Consider the following 17,897-nt stretch of genomic DNA (forward strand, 5'->3'; position numbering starts at 1 on the left):
AGACACTGTATGGTACTATTATTTAGAGCCTGTATGGCATTATTATGTAGATACTGTATGGCACTTTTATGTAGACACTGTATGGTACTACTACTGTATGTAGACACTGTATGGTACTATTATGTAGGTTCTGTAAGGTAGTATTATGTAGACACTGTATGGTACTATTATTAAGGCTCTGTATGGCATTATTATGTAGACACTGTATGGCGCTATTATGTAGGTTCTGTATGGTAGTTATATGTAGACACTGTATGGTACTATTACTGTATGTAGACACTGTATGGTACTACTACTGTATGTAGACACTGTATGGTACTACTACTGTATGTAGACACTGTATGGTACTATTATTAAGGCTCTGTATGGCATTATTATGTAGACACTGTATGGCGCTATTATGTAGGTTCTGTATGGTAGTTATATGTAGACACTGTATGGCACTATTATTTAGAGCCTGTATGGCACTTTTATGTAGACACTGTATGGTACTACTACTGTATGTAGACACTGTATGGTACTATTATTTAGAGCATGTATGGCATTATTATGTAGACACTGTATGGCAATATTATGTAGTCACCATATGGCACTATTATGTAGATATTGTATTGCACTTTTATGTAGACATTGTATGGCACCATTATATAGGCACTATATGGCAGTGTTTCAAGGAAACTGCATGACACTGCTATTTGACACTGATATGGGCCCAGCACGGCAGCAATCAGAGCAACAACGCCTGTCAGGGATGAGAGAGCGGTGCTGCAGGAATGGACTGGATTTGGATCGGTAAGTATCATTTGTGAGCGTAAAAACCCGCCATCTGGAACAACCCAAGACTTTTAACCTTTATGGTCCCCTTTAAATAGCTCACACATCATCTCTAAATACCTGGTTATTTGGAATCCGGATGAGCCAAGAGCAGTTGTAGTTATTCGGGTAATTTGAAGGGTTTGATGCGGAGAAGAAGACACCGCTATTACTGGAGAGCACAGAGGAGCAGACATCTGGACGGGAAGAGGAAGAAGAAATATCTAATATAAGATGTGGTGGAACCTCCTACTCAGGACACAAAACATGCTCCAAATATATCAGCTTACTACAACATGTTGTGTGTGTCAGCAACATATACATTGTAGATGTCAACAATAATCTCCATGGCTTACAATCAGTTTACTGACACATGATCCCTTTCTATTATAGCCCCTCTGCCACATAACAAGACAGGGGTGGACTGGCTATAGATCCTACAGGGAATTTTCCCTGTGGGTCGGTGGTCATAGGTCACCTGAGGTCTCCTCACTGCCGCTGGCCGGGTACATACTACTGGGGGAACTCTAAGGGTCATTGTTAGAGGAAGTCCAGGCAGCATGCCGAAGGTTGGGCTGACTTGGTGGTCCACATCTCAACTCCTAAGCCCCCTGCTCCATATCCATATTAGAGACAACTGAAGGAGGACAGAAGATGGCAGCTATTGATGGACACCAGAAAGGGACAAGCTTCTGGGGAGGTATTTTGGGCTAACTGACCCTGCCAACTTGTATTGGCCCCATCTACTTGTTTTGCCCCAGCTTCTGTCAACTTGGACCCACTCACAACATTGAGGCTATTTTTTATTTTTTTGCAGGGCCACTTTAAGTTCCCAGTCATCCCGTGTAAGAAGACATGATAGGTGGGGACTGGGCAACCCTGCTGCAAATTTGGCATTGAAGCCCAGGACTTTCAGGTCTACCCATAATGATTTATAACCCCCCCCCCCCCCCCCCCCATAGTAGAAGCAGCCAGGTAATTACCCGAGAAAAGTGTAAGATGGTGCAACCTCTTAATTCAGTGGTTGCAACATGAGAGGCACAGCGAGCCTCATGCCTCGGTAAGGTCACGGGATCCCAATACATACTTACTGCAGTTATACAGCCTGTTAATTTTGGCTACGTCCAGGCTGCTCAGTCCAATTCTCTGCCCAATGTCGACGTTGTTATTGGGAATGGGCTGAATGGTCTGTCCATAGTTATTAGAGGCAAATGAGTATCTGTGTGAGATAAAGTCCTATTTAATACGTATCGGTTCGTGGCATATCTGCTATTCAATCCTCACCCTCCCTCCCAAAAATAAAATAAAATAATTGCTCGGTGCAATTGTAATTTGTAGATTCACCATAAAAGTAAAGATGTGATGCAGATCTGCTTTGCCCTGTAGTTCAGATACAGCCATATCAGCATCCAGGGTCCCTGTAGGCATCACCTTTATGCTAAAGACTCATCATGGAGAGCAAGGGGTGCACATAGGTCAACATGCTGTGTGCAAGGTAGATGTGGCCCCTTTAAGAAGTCATCAGTCCTTTCCATTTAGAGACACTTACTTCCCATAATGCATCACAGAGGAGTAGTCATATTCCAGGCCCAGGTTGTTGGTGTTGGCTTTAGCAAAGCTTGCATTGTATCCTGGGAGATGGAGACAAAAAAGGACGGAATGCAGAATATTACAAATGGCTGGTACTCAGCAGTCTGATTTCAGACAACATACCCAGGGATACAAGGGCCCAGCATTGGTCTTAAAAGGGGCCGATGATAAATGACTGGTTCAGGTCTGATCTCTGGGTACCCCACTGATTCCAATAATGGGGGCAGCCCCGTCACAATCCATCAAAGTCAATGTGAGACAGGGATTTAGTGGTGCTCGCCCGCTCAACACAATCTCTCCATTTCTGCTATTTGTGGTCATGGAAATGGGCCCAGGTCCAGCTTTTTCCACGGGTCCCACCATCTTTATACAATGTGGTCTGATGACAATCCCCTCTATTTTGAATGGGGTTATTATTAGAAGACATTGAAGACATGTTAAGAGTGGCCCTCAAATATTAGATCTTACCAGGAACTATATTTTGCCACAATATCTTGACGTAGGAATCGCGATCGCTCCTGCTGTGCTCATGTTGGAAGCCGACGGCGTGGTTGAATTCGTGCTGTACGACCCCGTGCAATACACACCCATTCCTGTCCAGAGACACGTCCTGGGGTCCTCCCACACGGCCCAGTGAAGAATAACATCTGGAACAAGCCAAATAACCGAGAGATTTCACAATAGAACCTTATGTATCAAGATCGAGAAAAGTGACCAATCAGGACTGAAAATTCCAAACAGTTGCTACTTGCTACAGTAACATTACTGCTAAGGAGACTACTTTAGGGCATTGCTGTCTGTAGGATTCTTTGTTTAAGGACTCAAGCACACGGATACCAGCCATGTGCGTTCCACTGGAACATCCTGGCCTCTATAGAACTGTCCTATTCTTGTCCATAATGCTGAGGGTGCCATGGAATGGACATACAGATGAGGACAGCACACAGTGTTTTGAGGGGTTTGAATGGTTTCATTTTGCATTTTGGAGAATTTTGCTCACTGAGTACTCACCCAACATCGGAGATAACATTCAGATAATCGGCTTCTTTAGTACGTGGCACAAAATTGATACAAGTCAATGTGGAGAATTCCAGCATGGCCTTTGCTATAACATTTCTGTCGATGCTTGCTGATTGGAAAAAAATAGAAGGAACATTTTCAAGTTATAAATAATACTTTTGTATAGACATATTGGCAGATCATGAAGTCTGAGATATGGAGACAGCTCAACGGACTGGGCACAGCTGAGCGGTCCCCTCAGATGATGGAGCACAATGGTGGACCCATGAGTTGACCCTGAAGGTATATTTCACATCAAAGGGGTTGTACAAGTTTAGAAAAACTTGGCCACTTTATTCCATAAGAATTATGATAGAGGTCACTCACTGAACTGAGGATCCAGTGTGTAGGGTATCGAGACCAAACCATTGCTTGCTTTTGGCCAGAAACAGTTCCCAGTAGTGCAAGTAATAGCGCTGCGCCCCTCCTTCACCGCAATGTCACCTTGATAAAGAGACTTCTTGCTTCCTGGATTAAGGACAAAAAATATTGACATGTTTAGTTCCCCAGCTTATTAGTAACCTACGAGACTGGTGGGACTGGTGGAAAAGGTCTTCTAGCTCAGGTTGGAACCATGGACCTGTGTAAGGCTTCCCCTCACCAGGGACTGCAACATAAGCAAGTGGAGGACAACTAACTCTACAGTCATGCTTCCTTCCCTTATTAGAAGGCATGAAAGTGGAGAGATGGAGAAGCTTCTAGTCCTCTTGGAAAAGTTGACCCAAGCCAACAGCAAAAGGGGGTCCCATTTATTTATTTTTTGCTATAGATATCATGAACTATTGGGGATCGGTCCTCTCTCAGGTCAGTTACCTTTGTTCATTCTTTCTATGGTGCTGAAAACATCTTCTGATGGAGGACTCGATGTGGGACCTTGACCTAAATATCGAATACACGTAAGGATTAGTGACCCAAAACATCAGAATTAGAATTATTAACATGTTGCGATGAGACTATGAAAATTCAAGAAACTAAATCAGGTTTACCATTTTCTCATTCCCCATATGCTGAGAACCTAAGCAACCTGGGATAATGCAGGGATAGGATTGCCCAGATGGTTCTAGCCCTCCTCTGCTACAAGCAATGGGAAAGAGGTTTGGGGGGGAAAATGGTCAAGGCTCCCCCTCACCAGGCACTCTCATCAGCAAGTGGAGGATGACCAAATCCACGGCCATGTTCCTTCTCTTATTAGAAGACATGACGGTGGAGACATGGAGAATCTCCTAGTTGTCTTTGGAAGATTGAGCCAAACCACCAGCACGGGGAGACCCCATTTTGCTTTATTGCTATTGATATCACAAGCTATTGGTGGTCGGTCATCTGTTTGGTCAGTTACCATTGTTCATTTTTTCTGTGCTCCTGACATCTTCTGATGGAGGACTCAATGTGGCACGTTGACCTAAATATTGAGAAAACATAAGGAACCTTTTTGTTTTTTGCTATGAGACATTCTATATTTTATATACACATCTTCTTCCATGCCTGGACTTTTTCTGACTAGGGTCAAGCTTGCTACCAATGGTGGAAACATAGGACACAATAAGGGAGACGTCTACCCACATGAGTTTATAATTAATGGATCAGGTACTGGATAGAGAAAGGGAGGAGCAATCAGGGACTATGCATTTCTATGAAGCCTGGGTGACTATGTGACTATATGTCAGCTCTGTAGTTGGTAGGACCTTGATATGACATCTATATAGAAAGGGATTTGTAATGAAACTCCTCTATAGGCAAAAAAAATCCTAAAAGAGCCAACACATTATTATTCTTTCTCACCTTGGAGTTCGAAGCCCAGGAGAAAAGGCAGCTGAAAAAAAAAGACCAGTTATCGATAGCAACACAGGAAGAATATTCATATAAACTTCTTCTAACATATCCAACAGTATATGCACTGGGCTGGATCTAGGTAAGTGGAGGGTCCTGCACAAAATATGGTATACGGGGTAGAAGACCTACATTTACATATTACATTACCTGCAGTGGCACACCATGGACTTGGATGAAGACGCAACACAGAAGAACTAGGAGCCAACTCCTCGCCATTGTCTCATCAGCTCTTGTCTTCTTGTCTTGCAGTTTGTTGCCATGAGCACTTGGTGGTCGCCTTTTATACAACTTTTTGGGTGGACATCCAGGTATATTTTGCAGTGTCCTCCCTGGAACTAATTCCAATCTGTACGCATCTTAGCAGGTGATCAGCACAGGAGGGACGCTCATAGGGATTTACCTTCAGGGCGCATTACAAATCTGAACACAGTGTCTAATATCAGCTTGTCACCCTTTCTTCTATATCACTGAGTAGTGGCAGGTATTAATTTGAGTACCAGGTGTTACTGCACTGGGCACATCACTAACCTGCTCTAGAGAGGTACAAAGAGGTGACACCACATTATTTTTACCAGTGCCTCCTCCAATGGCGGACAGGCTATATGGGCACTGTGGTACTATACGGGTACTGTGTGGGGGATATATGGAGTCATGAGGGGTGCACGTTTATTCACATTGTCATTTGATATATTTTAGAATGTTTCTTATTTTCCAAGTCATCAAAATACAAGATTTAAAAGTCTGGAACCATCAAAATATGTTATATTATGCTTATGTATCTCAGTGTATTGATTATACTATGTATTACAGGCACATATTGGTTACAGTTCTTATTAGAGGACACACAGCATATTAGTTATGGTCTCTATGAGAAGATACACATCATACTGGTGACAGTCTCTATTAGAGGACACACAGCATACTGGTGACAGTCTCTATTAGAGGACACACAGCATACTGGTGACAGTCTCTATTAGAGGACATATGATATACTGGTTACAGTCTCTATTAGAGGACACACAGCATACTGGTTACAGTCTCTATTAGAGGACATATGATATACTGGTTACAGTCTCTATTAGAGGACATATGATATACTGGTTACAGTCTCTATTAGAGGACATATGATATACTGGTTACAGTCTCTATCAGAAGACACATACATCATACTGGTGACAGTCTCTATTAGAGGACACACAGCATACTGGTGACAGTCTCTATTAGAGGATACACAGCATACTGGTTACAGTCTCTATTAGAGGACATATGATATACTGGTTACAGTCTCTATTAGAGGACACACAGCATACTGGTTACAGTCTCTATTAGAGGACATATGATATACTGGTTACAGTCTCTATTAGAGGACATATGATATACTGGTTACAGTCTCTATCAGAAGACACATACATCATACTGGTGACAGTCTCTATTAGAGGACACACAGCATACTGGTTACAGTCTCTATTAGAGGACACACAGCATACTGGTGACAGTCTCTATTAGAGGATACACAGCATACTGGTTACAGTCTCTATTAGAGGACATATGATATACTGGTTACAGTCTCTATTAGAGGACACACAGCATACTGGTTACAGTCTCTATTAGAGGACACACAGCATACTGGTTACAGTCTCTATTAGAGGACAAACAGCATACTGGTTACAGTCTCTATTAGAGGACATATGATATACTGGTTACAGTCTCTCTTAGAGGGCACACAACCTACTGCTTAGAGTCTCTATTAGAGGCACACAGCATATTGGTTACAGTCTCTATTAGAAGGCACACAGCATATTGGTTACAGTCTCTATTAGAGGACACACATAATATTGGTTATTGTCTTTACTAGAGGGGAAGTTACCTGCAAATGAGGAGCAGTTATAATGCATATTGGGACAAAGCACAGCAAACATAACATGGTCGTGGATGATAACAGTACAATGCACAATAAATGCAGCTGGTTGCGAGTGCCATGATTTTCTACATATTGCAAGACTGGATTTAGTCCTCTCAATGTGTTGCGGGGGTGTACATGTATACAGCATAAGGTACTGTGTGAGTGCTGTGTACGTCTGTGTAAAAAACTGTGTGCATATTATATGGTGGAATGAAGGGTGCACATGTGATATACGGGTACTGTGTGGATGCTTTGGTGAGATATGAAGAGTGCACTTGTACTGTACGGACACTGGACACTCTATGGAGAAAGTGCATATGAAATATACAGGTGCTGTGCGTGTGGTATATTGAGGTGTGGTACACATATACTAAGCAGGTACTGTGTGGGTGCTTTATGGAGAAATTAAGGGTGCACATATGTACTATACAGGTACTGTGTATGTGATATATTAAGCAAAGTGAGGTACACGTGTACTATACAGGCACTGCGCGGGTGTTCTGTGGAGAAATGAAGGGTCACATATGTAGTATATGGATACTGTGTGAGTGTTTTATTGAGTCTCTAATATATATATGAGTACCGTGTGTTTTAAGGAGCAATGAGGGGTGCACACATGTACTATACAGACACCGCGAGGGTGCTCTATGGGGAAATGAAGGGTGCACACATGTACTATACAGACACTGTGAGGGTGCTCTATGGGGAAATGAAGGGTGCACACAGGTACTATACAGACACTGTGAGGGTGGGTGCTCTATGGGGAAATGAAGGGTGCACACATGTACTATACAGACACTGTGAGGGTGCTCTATGGGGAAATGAAGGGTGCACACATGTACTATACAGACACTGTGAGGGTGCTCTATGGGGAAATGAAGGGTGCACACATGTACTATATATACAGACACTGTGAGGGTGCTCTATGGGGAAATGAAGGGTGCACACATGTACTATACAGACACTGTGAGGGTGGGTGCTCTATGGGGAAATGAGGGGTGCACACATGTACTATACCAGGACTGTGTAGGTGACATATTGAGGTACTTTTCGACGTGAGTTGATTATTCTGGTGTGGACCATATAAACATATCTAACAATGTTTTGGGGATCATTGATGTGTGACAAAAATTTGCCATTTTATTTGCCATGATAAATCTCCTCCTAAGTCTTTACTTCGTGTGATATTTCCAACCACATGATTTCTTTCTTGGGGGACATTATGGGATGTACCCTTTCACATGTTACAATTTTAAACACGAGTCATAACCTCAGAACAGCCATCATCTCCACAGGTATGACCACCATCAGAGGTACCGCCCGAGCCCGCTATTATCAGATGATATGGCGGCAGGTGTTCTCAGGCCGCTCTCTGCACCGACTGCAGCTCAATCTGCATTTCTTTACTTCAGTTAATTTGCTAATTATATGTTAATGTAAAAGGCTAGAGGACGCTCCTCTCCGAGATGAGAGGTTTGTCCTGCTGCAAGGTGTAACCATAAGGACAGGTGTAAAGCACCGTGCTGGCAATAGATTACCATAGGGAACATATGCTGGTATATAAATGTAAATGATTGTAATATAGATAGAAGGAAAGAAAGAAAGAAAAAGAATACATAGATAATTAGTAGATAGATAGATTTTAGTGGAGGCCAGTATGGCACCAGCGGAGGTAGTATTTGGTGTAGGTTACTGTCCTACAGAGATCGCCTTGTTGTTGGTGGACAGGCACAAATAATTTTGTACAAAATGTATTTACCAAGAATATGACATTTATAATGTAGCATTAGTACATTTTCTATAATGAGTAAAGCGTTATTGTATTTACTTTATTATTTGTGTGCAGAGCGCTGTTGCATTGTGTTTGTTTTTGCTTACGTTCTATGGAGTAGTTCTGGATGCACACATCTACTATATAAAGCCACTGACAGGCGTCTGATTGTCCAGTTGCTCTGCCTACTTCTCAGAGGATCTGCCACTGAGAACTATGACCAAAAGCCTCAATGATTTGTGTGATAAGGAAATGTTTTTCTTGTCCCAGCAGTAACCCAGTTCTGCCACAAGGTGGCGACAGAGCACCAGCAATCCACAATCTTCAGTTCCTTACACAATTCTCTGCCCAATTTCCCATTTGCTTCTATGTTTTACATCAGGGATGCTCAACCTGCGGCTCTCCAGCTGTTGTAAAACTACAACTCCCACCATGCCCTGCTGTAGGCTGATAGCTGTAGGCTGTCCGGGAATGATGGGAGTTGTAGTTTTGCAACAGCTTGAGGGCCGTGGGTTGAGCATGCCTGTTTTACATCATCACGATTCATCCTCAATATTACAGCCAGAAAACACAACTCCACTGGATGATTTGTTTGGCTGGAGCCAGTGGTAAGTTTTTATCATGTGACTTTTGTAAACAAAAAACAAAACAAAAAAAAAAAACCCTGCTAAATAGCAAATGCAGGAAATGTGATTTTCAGGTGCAAAAACATGTTAATCTTGGAAATAAAACGAATAATATAAACGTTTGTTACTACAGTTGTATGCAAACCACATAGGATTTTGTGGCACATGACCCATAGCTTTGGTCTACTTTCTGTTAGGTGTTTGTAAGGCACCCACATCTTATATGCAAGCTCACCGGTGTGCTGCCAAGGCCCCGAACACACAGGGCTCCTATATCTGGCAGGTCCCACTGCTGACAGTTTTCTGGTAAACATGCAAAGACTAAAAAAAACTCACTAAGAAAGTTACTGAAAAGTGGCAGTCAGGGGATTGGTATTGAGTCACCAAATATACCTTCATGTGCCATGAAAAATATGGGCATCGAGGGAGAAAAAGTGATCAGTGTCAGATTGGGCTCACCTGCGCTCACCAGATAAGATTATTCCACCCTCTACATATGCAGACTATGAACATGTCCAAATGATCTTAAAGGAACACTCCAGCCAAAACTAATAGTCTATGCCTAGAGCAGGGTCTGAAGTTTTAGATCTTCACTTTAACCCCTTTAAATCGGAGTTACTCTACGTCCAGGTGTGATATTTAAACATGGTGCCTACTCAGAAGCTGAGCAGGCACCATTGCTGCTGGGTGTCTGCTGTTTTATACAGTGCAATGTCTGCGATTGGCAAAAATGCCGATTTCAGACATGTTACCTTCAGATGCTACTGCAAATTGTGACCATGACATCTGAGAGGCTTTTCCCGGGGAGTGCTGCAATCCTGAAGCCTGAATGGCTACCCTGCAATGCGATGGGGGAAGCCATTCGCTGACTGTGGCAGATTTGAGAGTTAGGAAGGATCCGAGGCTGCCACAATAAGACATTCCTATGTCTATGACGAAGCTCCAAAGGAATGAACTGAATTTCCCATAGACTGCAATGGTAATTCAATGGCAGTCTGAAGGAAAAGAGATCTGAAGATTGTACGATCAAATCTCCTGGGGAGACTTAAAAAAAGTAAGGGGAAAAAACTGTATATATATATTATAAAATATTATACAGTGGATATAAAGTCTACACACCCCTGTTAAAATGTCAGGTTTCTGTGATGTAAAAAAATGAGACAAAGATAAATCATTTCAGAACTTTTTCCACCTTTAATGTGACCTATAAACTGTACAACTCAATGGAAAAACAAACTGAAATCTTTTAGGTGGAGGGAAGAAAAAAAAACTGACTAAAATAATGTGGTTGCATAAGTGTGCACACCCTCTTATAACTGGGGATGTCGCTGTGTTCAGAGTGAAGCAATCACATTCAGAATCCTGTTACATAGGAGTCGGCATACACCGGCCATCATGTAAAGTGCCTCTGATTGACCCCAGATAAAGCTCAGCTGCTCTAGTTGGTCTTTCCTGAATGTTTCTTAGTCGCGTCCCACAGCAGAAGCCACGGTCCACAGAGAGCTTCCAAAGCATCAGAGGGATCTCATTGTTAGAAGGTATCAGTCAGGAGAAGGGACAAAAGAATGTCCAAGGCATTAGATCTACCATGGAACACAGTGAAGACCGTCATCATCAAGTGGAGAACATATGGCCCAACAGTGACATCACCAAGAACTGGACGTCCCTCCAAAATTGATGAAAAGATGAGAAGAAAACTGGTCTGGGAGGCGACCAAGAGGCCTACAGCGACATTAAAGGAGCTGCAGGAATATCTGGCAAGTCCTGGCCGTGTGGTCCATGTGACAACAATCTTCTGTATTCCTCATATGTCTGGGCTATGGGGTAGAGTGACAAGACGAAAGCTATTTCTTACCAAGAAAAACATCCAAGCCAGGCTACATTTTACAAAAACACATCTGAAGTCTCCCAAAAGCATGTGGGAAAAGGTGTTATGGTCTGATGAAACCAAGGTTGAACTTTTTGGCCATAATTCCAAAAGATATGTTTGGCCCAAAAACAACCCTGCCCATCACCAGAAGAACCCCATCCCCACAGTGAAGCATGGCGGTGGCAGCATCATGCCAAGGGGCTGTTCTTCTTCAGCTGGAACTGGGGCCTTAGTTAAGCTAGAGGGAATTATGAAAAGTTCCAAATACCAGTCAATATTGTCACAAAACCTTCAGGCTTCTGCTAGAAAGCTGAACATGAAGAGGAACTTGATCTTTCAGCATGACAACGACCTAAAGCATACATCCAAATCAACAAAGGAATGGCTTCACCAGAAGAAGATTACAGTTTTGGAATGGCCCAGCCAGAGCCCAGACCTGAATCCGATTGACAATCTGTGGGGAGATCTGAAGAGGGCTGTGCCCAGGAGATGCCCTCGTAATCTGACAGATTTGGAGCGTTTTTTGCAAAGAAGAGTGGGCAAATCCTGCCGAGTCAAAATGTGCCATGCTGATAGACTCATACCCAAAAAGACTGAGTGCTGGAATAAGATCAAAAGGTGCTTCAACAAAGTATTAGTTTAAGGGTGTGCACACTAATGCAACCATATTATTTTATTTTTATATTTTTTCTTCCCTCCACCTAAAAGATTTCAGTTTGTTTTTCAATTGAGTTGTAGAGTTTATAGGTCACATTAAAGGTGGAAAAAGTTCTGAAATGATTTATCTTTGTCTCATTTTTTTTACATCATAGAAACCTGACATTTTAACAGGGGTGTGTAGACTTCTATCCACTGTACAGTCAGGTCTATAAATATTGGGACATCGACACAATTCTAACATTTTTGGCTCTATACACCACCACAATGGATTTGAAATGAGACGAACAAGATGTGCTTTACCTGCAGACTGTCAGCTTTAATTTGAGGTATTTACATCCAAATCAGGTGAACGGTGCAGGAATTACAACAGTTTGCATATGTGCCTCCCACTTGTTAAGGAACCAAAAGTAATGGGACAATTGGCTTCTCCGCTGTTCCATGGCCAGGTGTGTGTTATTCCCTCATTATCCCAATTACAATGAGCAGATAAAAGGTCCAGAGTTCATTTCCAGTCTGCTATTTGCATTTGGAATCTGTTGCTGTCAACTCTTAAGATGAGATCCAAAGAGCTGTCACTATCAGTGAAGCCATCATTAGGCTGAAAAAACACAACAATCCCATCAGAGAGATAGCAAAAACATTAGGCGCGGCCAAAACAACTGTTTGGAACATTCTTAAAAAGAAGGAACGCAGCGGTGAGCTCAGCAACACCAAAAGACCCGGAAGACCACGGGAAACAACTGTGGTGGATGACTGAAGAATTCTATCCCTGGTGAAGAAAACACCCTTCACAACAGTTGGCCAGATCAAGAACACTCTCCAGGAGGTAGGTGTATGTGTGTCAAAGTCAACAATCAGGAGAAGACTTCACCAGAGTGAATACAGAGGGTTCATCACAAGATGTAAACCATTGGTGAGCCTCAAAAACAGGAAGGCCAGATTAGAGTTTGCCAAACGACATCTAAAAAAGCCTTCACAGTTCTGGAACAACATCCTATGGACAGATGAGACCAAGATCAACTTGTACCAGAGTGATGGGAAGAGGAGAGTATGGAGAAGGAAAGGAACTGCTCATGATCCTAAGCATACCACCTCATCAGTGAAGCATGGTGGTGGTAGTGTCATGGCGTGGGCATGTATGGCTGCCAATGGGACTGGTTCTCTTGTATTTATTGATGATGTGACTGCTGACAGAAGCAGCAGGATGAATTCTGAAGTGTTTCGGGCAATATTATCTGCTCATATTCAGCCAAATGCTTCAGAACTCATTGGACGGCGCTTCACAGTGCAGATGGACAATGACCTAAAGCATACTGCAAAAGCAACCGAAGAGTTTTTTAAGGGAAAGAAGTGCAATGTTATGCAATGGCCGAGTCAATCTCCTGACCTGAATCCGATTGAGCTGCATTTCACTTGCTGAAGACAAAACTGAAGGGAAAATGCCCCAAGAACAAGCAGGAACTGAAGACAGTTGCAGTAGAGGCCTGGCAGAGCATCACCAGGGATGAAACCCAGCGTCTGGTGATGTCCATGCGTTCCAGACTTCAGGATGTAACTGACTGCAAAGGATTTGCAACCAAATATTAAAAAGTGAAAGTTTGATTTAGGCCTCATGCACACGACCGTATTTTTTCACGGTCCGCAAAACAGGGTTCCGTTGGTCCGTGATCCGTGACTGTTTTTTCGTCCGTGGGTCTTCCTTGATTTTTGGAGGATCTACGGACATGAAAAAAAAGTCGTTTTGGTATCCGCCTGGCCGTGCGGAGCCAAACGGATCCGTCCTGAATTATAATGCAAGTCAATGGGACGGATCCGTTTGACGTTGACACAATATGGTTCAATTTCAAACGGATCCGTCCCCCATTGACTCTAAATGTAAAGTCAGGAGTTAATATACCATAGGATCGGAGTTTTCTCCAATCCGATGGTATATTTTAACTTGAAGCGTCCCCATCACCATGGGAACACCTCTATGTTAGAATATACTGTTGGATATGAGTTACATCGTGAAACTCATATCCGACAGTATATTCTAACACAGAGGTGTTCCCATAGTGATGGGGACGCTTCTAGTTAGAATATACTACAAACTGTGTACATGACTGCCCCCTGCTGCCTGGCAGCACGCGATCTTTTACAGGGGGCTGTGATCAGCACAATTAACCCTTCAGGTGCCGCACCTGAAGGGGTTGATTGTGCGTATCATAGCCCCCTGTAAGAGATCAGGGGCTGCCAGGCAGCAGGGGGCAGACCCCCCTCCCTCCCCAGTTTGAATATCATTGGTGGCCAGTGTGCGCCCCCCCGCCCCCCCTCTATTGTAATATCATTGGTGGCCAGTGTGCGGCCTCCGTCGGCCCCCCTCCCCCCCTCTATTGTAATTTCATTGGTGGCCAGTGTGCGGCCTCCGTCGGCCCCCCTCCCCCCTCTATTGTAATTTCATTGGTGGCCAGTGTGCGGCCTCCGTCGGCCCGCCTCCCCCCTCTATTGTAATTTCATTGGTGGCCAGTGTGCGGCCTCCGTCGGCCCCCCCCTCCCTGTATTGTATTATCATTGGTGGCCAGTGTGCGGCCTCCCCTCTCCCCCCCCCCCTGCCCGATCATTGGTGGCAGGCCGGGAGCTCCTCCTACTGGTAAGTGACAGATCATTAAGCAATACGCCGCACAGACCTGTCACTTACCAGTAGGAGGAGCTCCCGGCCGGACACAGACATCGCAGCAGCCAGCAGCAGGTAAGTATGATGATTCTAATATTGTAATATTGCTAAGTAACCATGGCAACCAGGCCTGCAGTAGCGTCCTGGTTGCCATGGTTACCGATCGGAGCCCCAGAGCGATTAAACTGGGACTCCGATCGGAATCTCCGCTGACACCAATGAACGGGGGGGGGGGGGGGGGGGGGAGGGGAGGCCGCACACTGGCCACCAATGATATTAATACAATAGAGGGGGGGCCAGGGGGGCCGCACACTGACCACCAATGATATTACAATAGGGGGGGGCGGGGGGGCCGCACACTGGCCACCAATGATATTACAATAGAGGGAGGGGGAGGGGCCGGGGGAGGCCGCACACTGGCCACCAATGATATTCAAACTGGGGAGGGAGGGGGGTCTGCCCCCTCCTGCCTGGCAGCCCCTGATCTCTTATAGGGGGCTATGATATGCACAATTAAGTTCTCAGTATATTCTAACTAGAAGCGTCCCCATCACTATGGGAACGCCTCTGTGTTCGAATATACTGTCGGATTTGAGTTTTCACGAATTGAAAACTCATCTCTGAAAAAGCTTTTATGCAGACGGATCTTCGGATCCGTCTGCATGAAAGTAACCTACGGCCACGGATCACGGACGCGGATGCCAATCTTGTGTGCATCCGTGTTCTTTCACGGACCCATTGACTTGAATGGGTCCGTGAACCGTTGTCCGACAAAAAAATAGGACAGGTCATATTTTTTTGACGGACAGGAAACACGGATCACGGATGCGGCTGCAAAACGGTGCATTTTCCAATTTTTTCACGGACCCATTGAAAGTCAATGGGTCCGCGAAAAAAAAAAGGAAAACGGCACAACGGCCACGGATGCACACAACGGTCGTGTGCATGAGGCCTTATGATTATTATTCTGTCCCATTACTTTTGGTCCCTTAACAAGTGGGAGGCACATATGCAAACTGTTGTAATTCCTGCACCGTTCACCTGATTTGGATGTAAATCCCCTCAAATTAAAGCTGACAGTCTGCAGGTAAAGCACATCTTGTCTGTTTCATTTTAAATCCATTGTGGTGGTGTATAGAGCCAAAAATGTTAGAATTGTGTTGATGTCCCAATATTTATGGACATGACTGTATATATACACATCGCCATATGCCAAAATGCCCGTACTATTAAATATCTAAACATATTCATCCTGTATAGTGAACACTGTAATGGAAAGAAAATCAAAATGGCCAATTTGCTGTTTTTTTTGTCACTTCACCTACCAAAATAATTGAATAAAAAGTGATCAAAAAGTCACACACACTCTAAATTGGAATCAATAAAAACTAACGATCTCTGCAAGAAATTAGCCCTTACACAGCTGCATGACAAAAATATAAAAAGCGTATTGGGGTCAGAATATGGTGATGCAAAGAAAAAATTATTTATTATCATTGTTTAAAGTATTTAAGCACAATAAAAACCCGATATAAATGTGCTACCGCTTTAATCACACTGACCCAAAGAATGAAGCGAACAGGTCAGTTTTGCCGCATAGGGAACGCTGTAAATGTGAAACTCGTAAAACTGTAGAGAAATTGCATTTTGTTGAACAATTCCACCCATTTAGAATTTTATTCCAGCTTCCCTCTATTTCACATGCAATATAAAATGGCGCCATCAGAAAGTACAACTACAAAGACAAGTCGTCATTCTCCTATGTGAACTGAAAAATAAAAAAGTTATGGCTCCAGGAAGACAGGGAGTGAAAAACGAAAAATAAAAATAAAAATGGAAATTGGCTGCAGCATGAAGGGGTGCATCTAAGTGAGAATTCCAGTATCGAGCTCCACCCCTGCACTAAGCAAGGATACAATGTATCTATTTTGCTCAGAGTGTTCCTTGAAATCATAAGACTGAAAATGAAGTCTATGCCTGTAATAACACTCCGCTGCTGTGTGCTGTGTCTGCAGCGTCACTACCCAGCGTGCAGCACTTGTGACGTGTGACTTTGTGTTGGGGGTTTTAACTTTGCTGTGTTTGGTAACTGCTTCTCTGCTGCTCATTTCTGGGAGATGACTGTGATGATTGTGTACGCGCTGATACGAGGGTAACATATGCTACAACATAAGCACCTACTGAAGAAGGCAAAGAAGCAGGCTTGATTCAATTCTATAAATTATATCTGATTAGGATACATACACTGCTCAAAAAAATAAAGGGAACACTTAAACACCACAATGTAACTCCAAGTCAATCACACTTCTGTGAAATCAAACTGTCCACTTAGGAAGCAACACTGAGTGACAATCAATTTCACATGCTGTTGTGCAAATGGGATAGACAACAGGTGGAAATTATAGGCAATTAGCAAGACACCCACAATAAAGGAGTGGTTCTGCAGGTGGTGACCACAGACCACTTCTCAGTTCCTATGCTTCCTGGCTGATGTTTTGGTCACTTTTGAATGCTGGCGGTGCTTTCACTCTAGTGGTAGCATGAGACGGAGTCTACAACTCACACAAGTGGCTCAGGTAGTGCAGCTTATCCAGGATGGCACATCAATGCGAGCTGCGGCAAGAAGGTTTGCTGTGTCTGTCAGCGTAGTGTCCAGAGCATGGAGGCGCTACCAGGAGACAGGCCAGTACATCAGGAGACGTGGAGTTGCACCACAGACTGTCCAGGAGTTGGCAGATGCTTTAGTCCAGGTCTGGGAGAAGATCCCTCAGGAGACCGTCCGCCACCTCATCAGGAGCATGCACAGGCGTTGTAGGGAGGTCATACAGGCATGTGGAGGCCACACACACTACTGAGCCTCATTTTGACTTGTTTTAAGGACATTACATCAAAGTTGGATCAGCCTGTAGTGTGTTTTTCCACTTTAATTTTGAGTGTGACTCCAAATCCAGACCTCCATGGGTTGAATTATTTGATTTCCATTTTTTTTATTTTTGTGTGATTTTGTTGTCAGCACATTCAACTATGTAAAGAACAAAGTATTTCAGAAGAATATTTAATTAATTCAGATCTAGGATGTGTTATTTTTGTGTTCCCTTTATTTTTTTGAGCAGTGTATATAC

At 43.6% G+C, this 17,897-nt stretch overlaps 1 protein-coding gene across 1 annotated transcript in view; it reads right to left on the reverse strand.

Moving 5' to 3' along the window:
* The window catches only part of LOC120980954 (embryonic protein UVS.2-like), a 40,341-nt gene that overhangs the window by 11,030 nt on the left and 11,414 nt on the right, over positions 1–17,897 (reverse strand). Inside the window, exons 4-10 of the mRNA XM_040410350.1 lie at positions 4,276–4,341; positions 3,790–3,930; positions 3,415–3,532; positions 2,872–3,050; positions 2,363–2,444; positions 1,905–2,032; positions 895–1,010 (exon numbers count right to left, since the gene is read on the reverse strand). Of these exons, the coding sequence (XP_040266284.1) occupies positions 895–1,010; positions 1,905–2,032; positions 2,363–2,444; positions 2,872–3,050; positions 3,415–3,532; positions 3,790–3,930; positions 4,276–4,341 (830 nt within the window). The remainder of the gene's footprint in view (positions 1–894; positions 1,011–1,904; positions 2,033–2,362; positions 2,445–2,871; positions 3,051–3,414; positions 3,533–3,789; positions 3,931–4,275; positions 4,342–17,897) is intronic.

The sequence above is a fragment of the Bufo bufo genome, chromosome 10, assembly GCF_905171765.1.
Source record: "Bufo bufo chromosome 10, aBufBuf1.1, whole genome shotgun sequence".
NCBI lineage: Eukaryota > Metazoa > Chordata > Amphibia > Anura > Bufonidae > Bufo > Bufo bufo.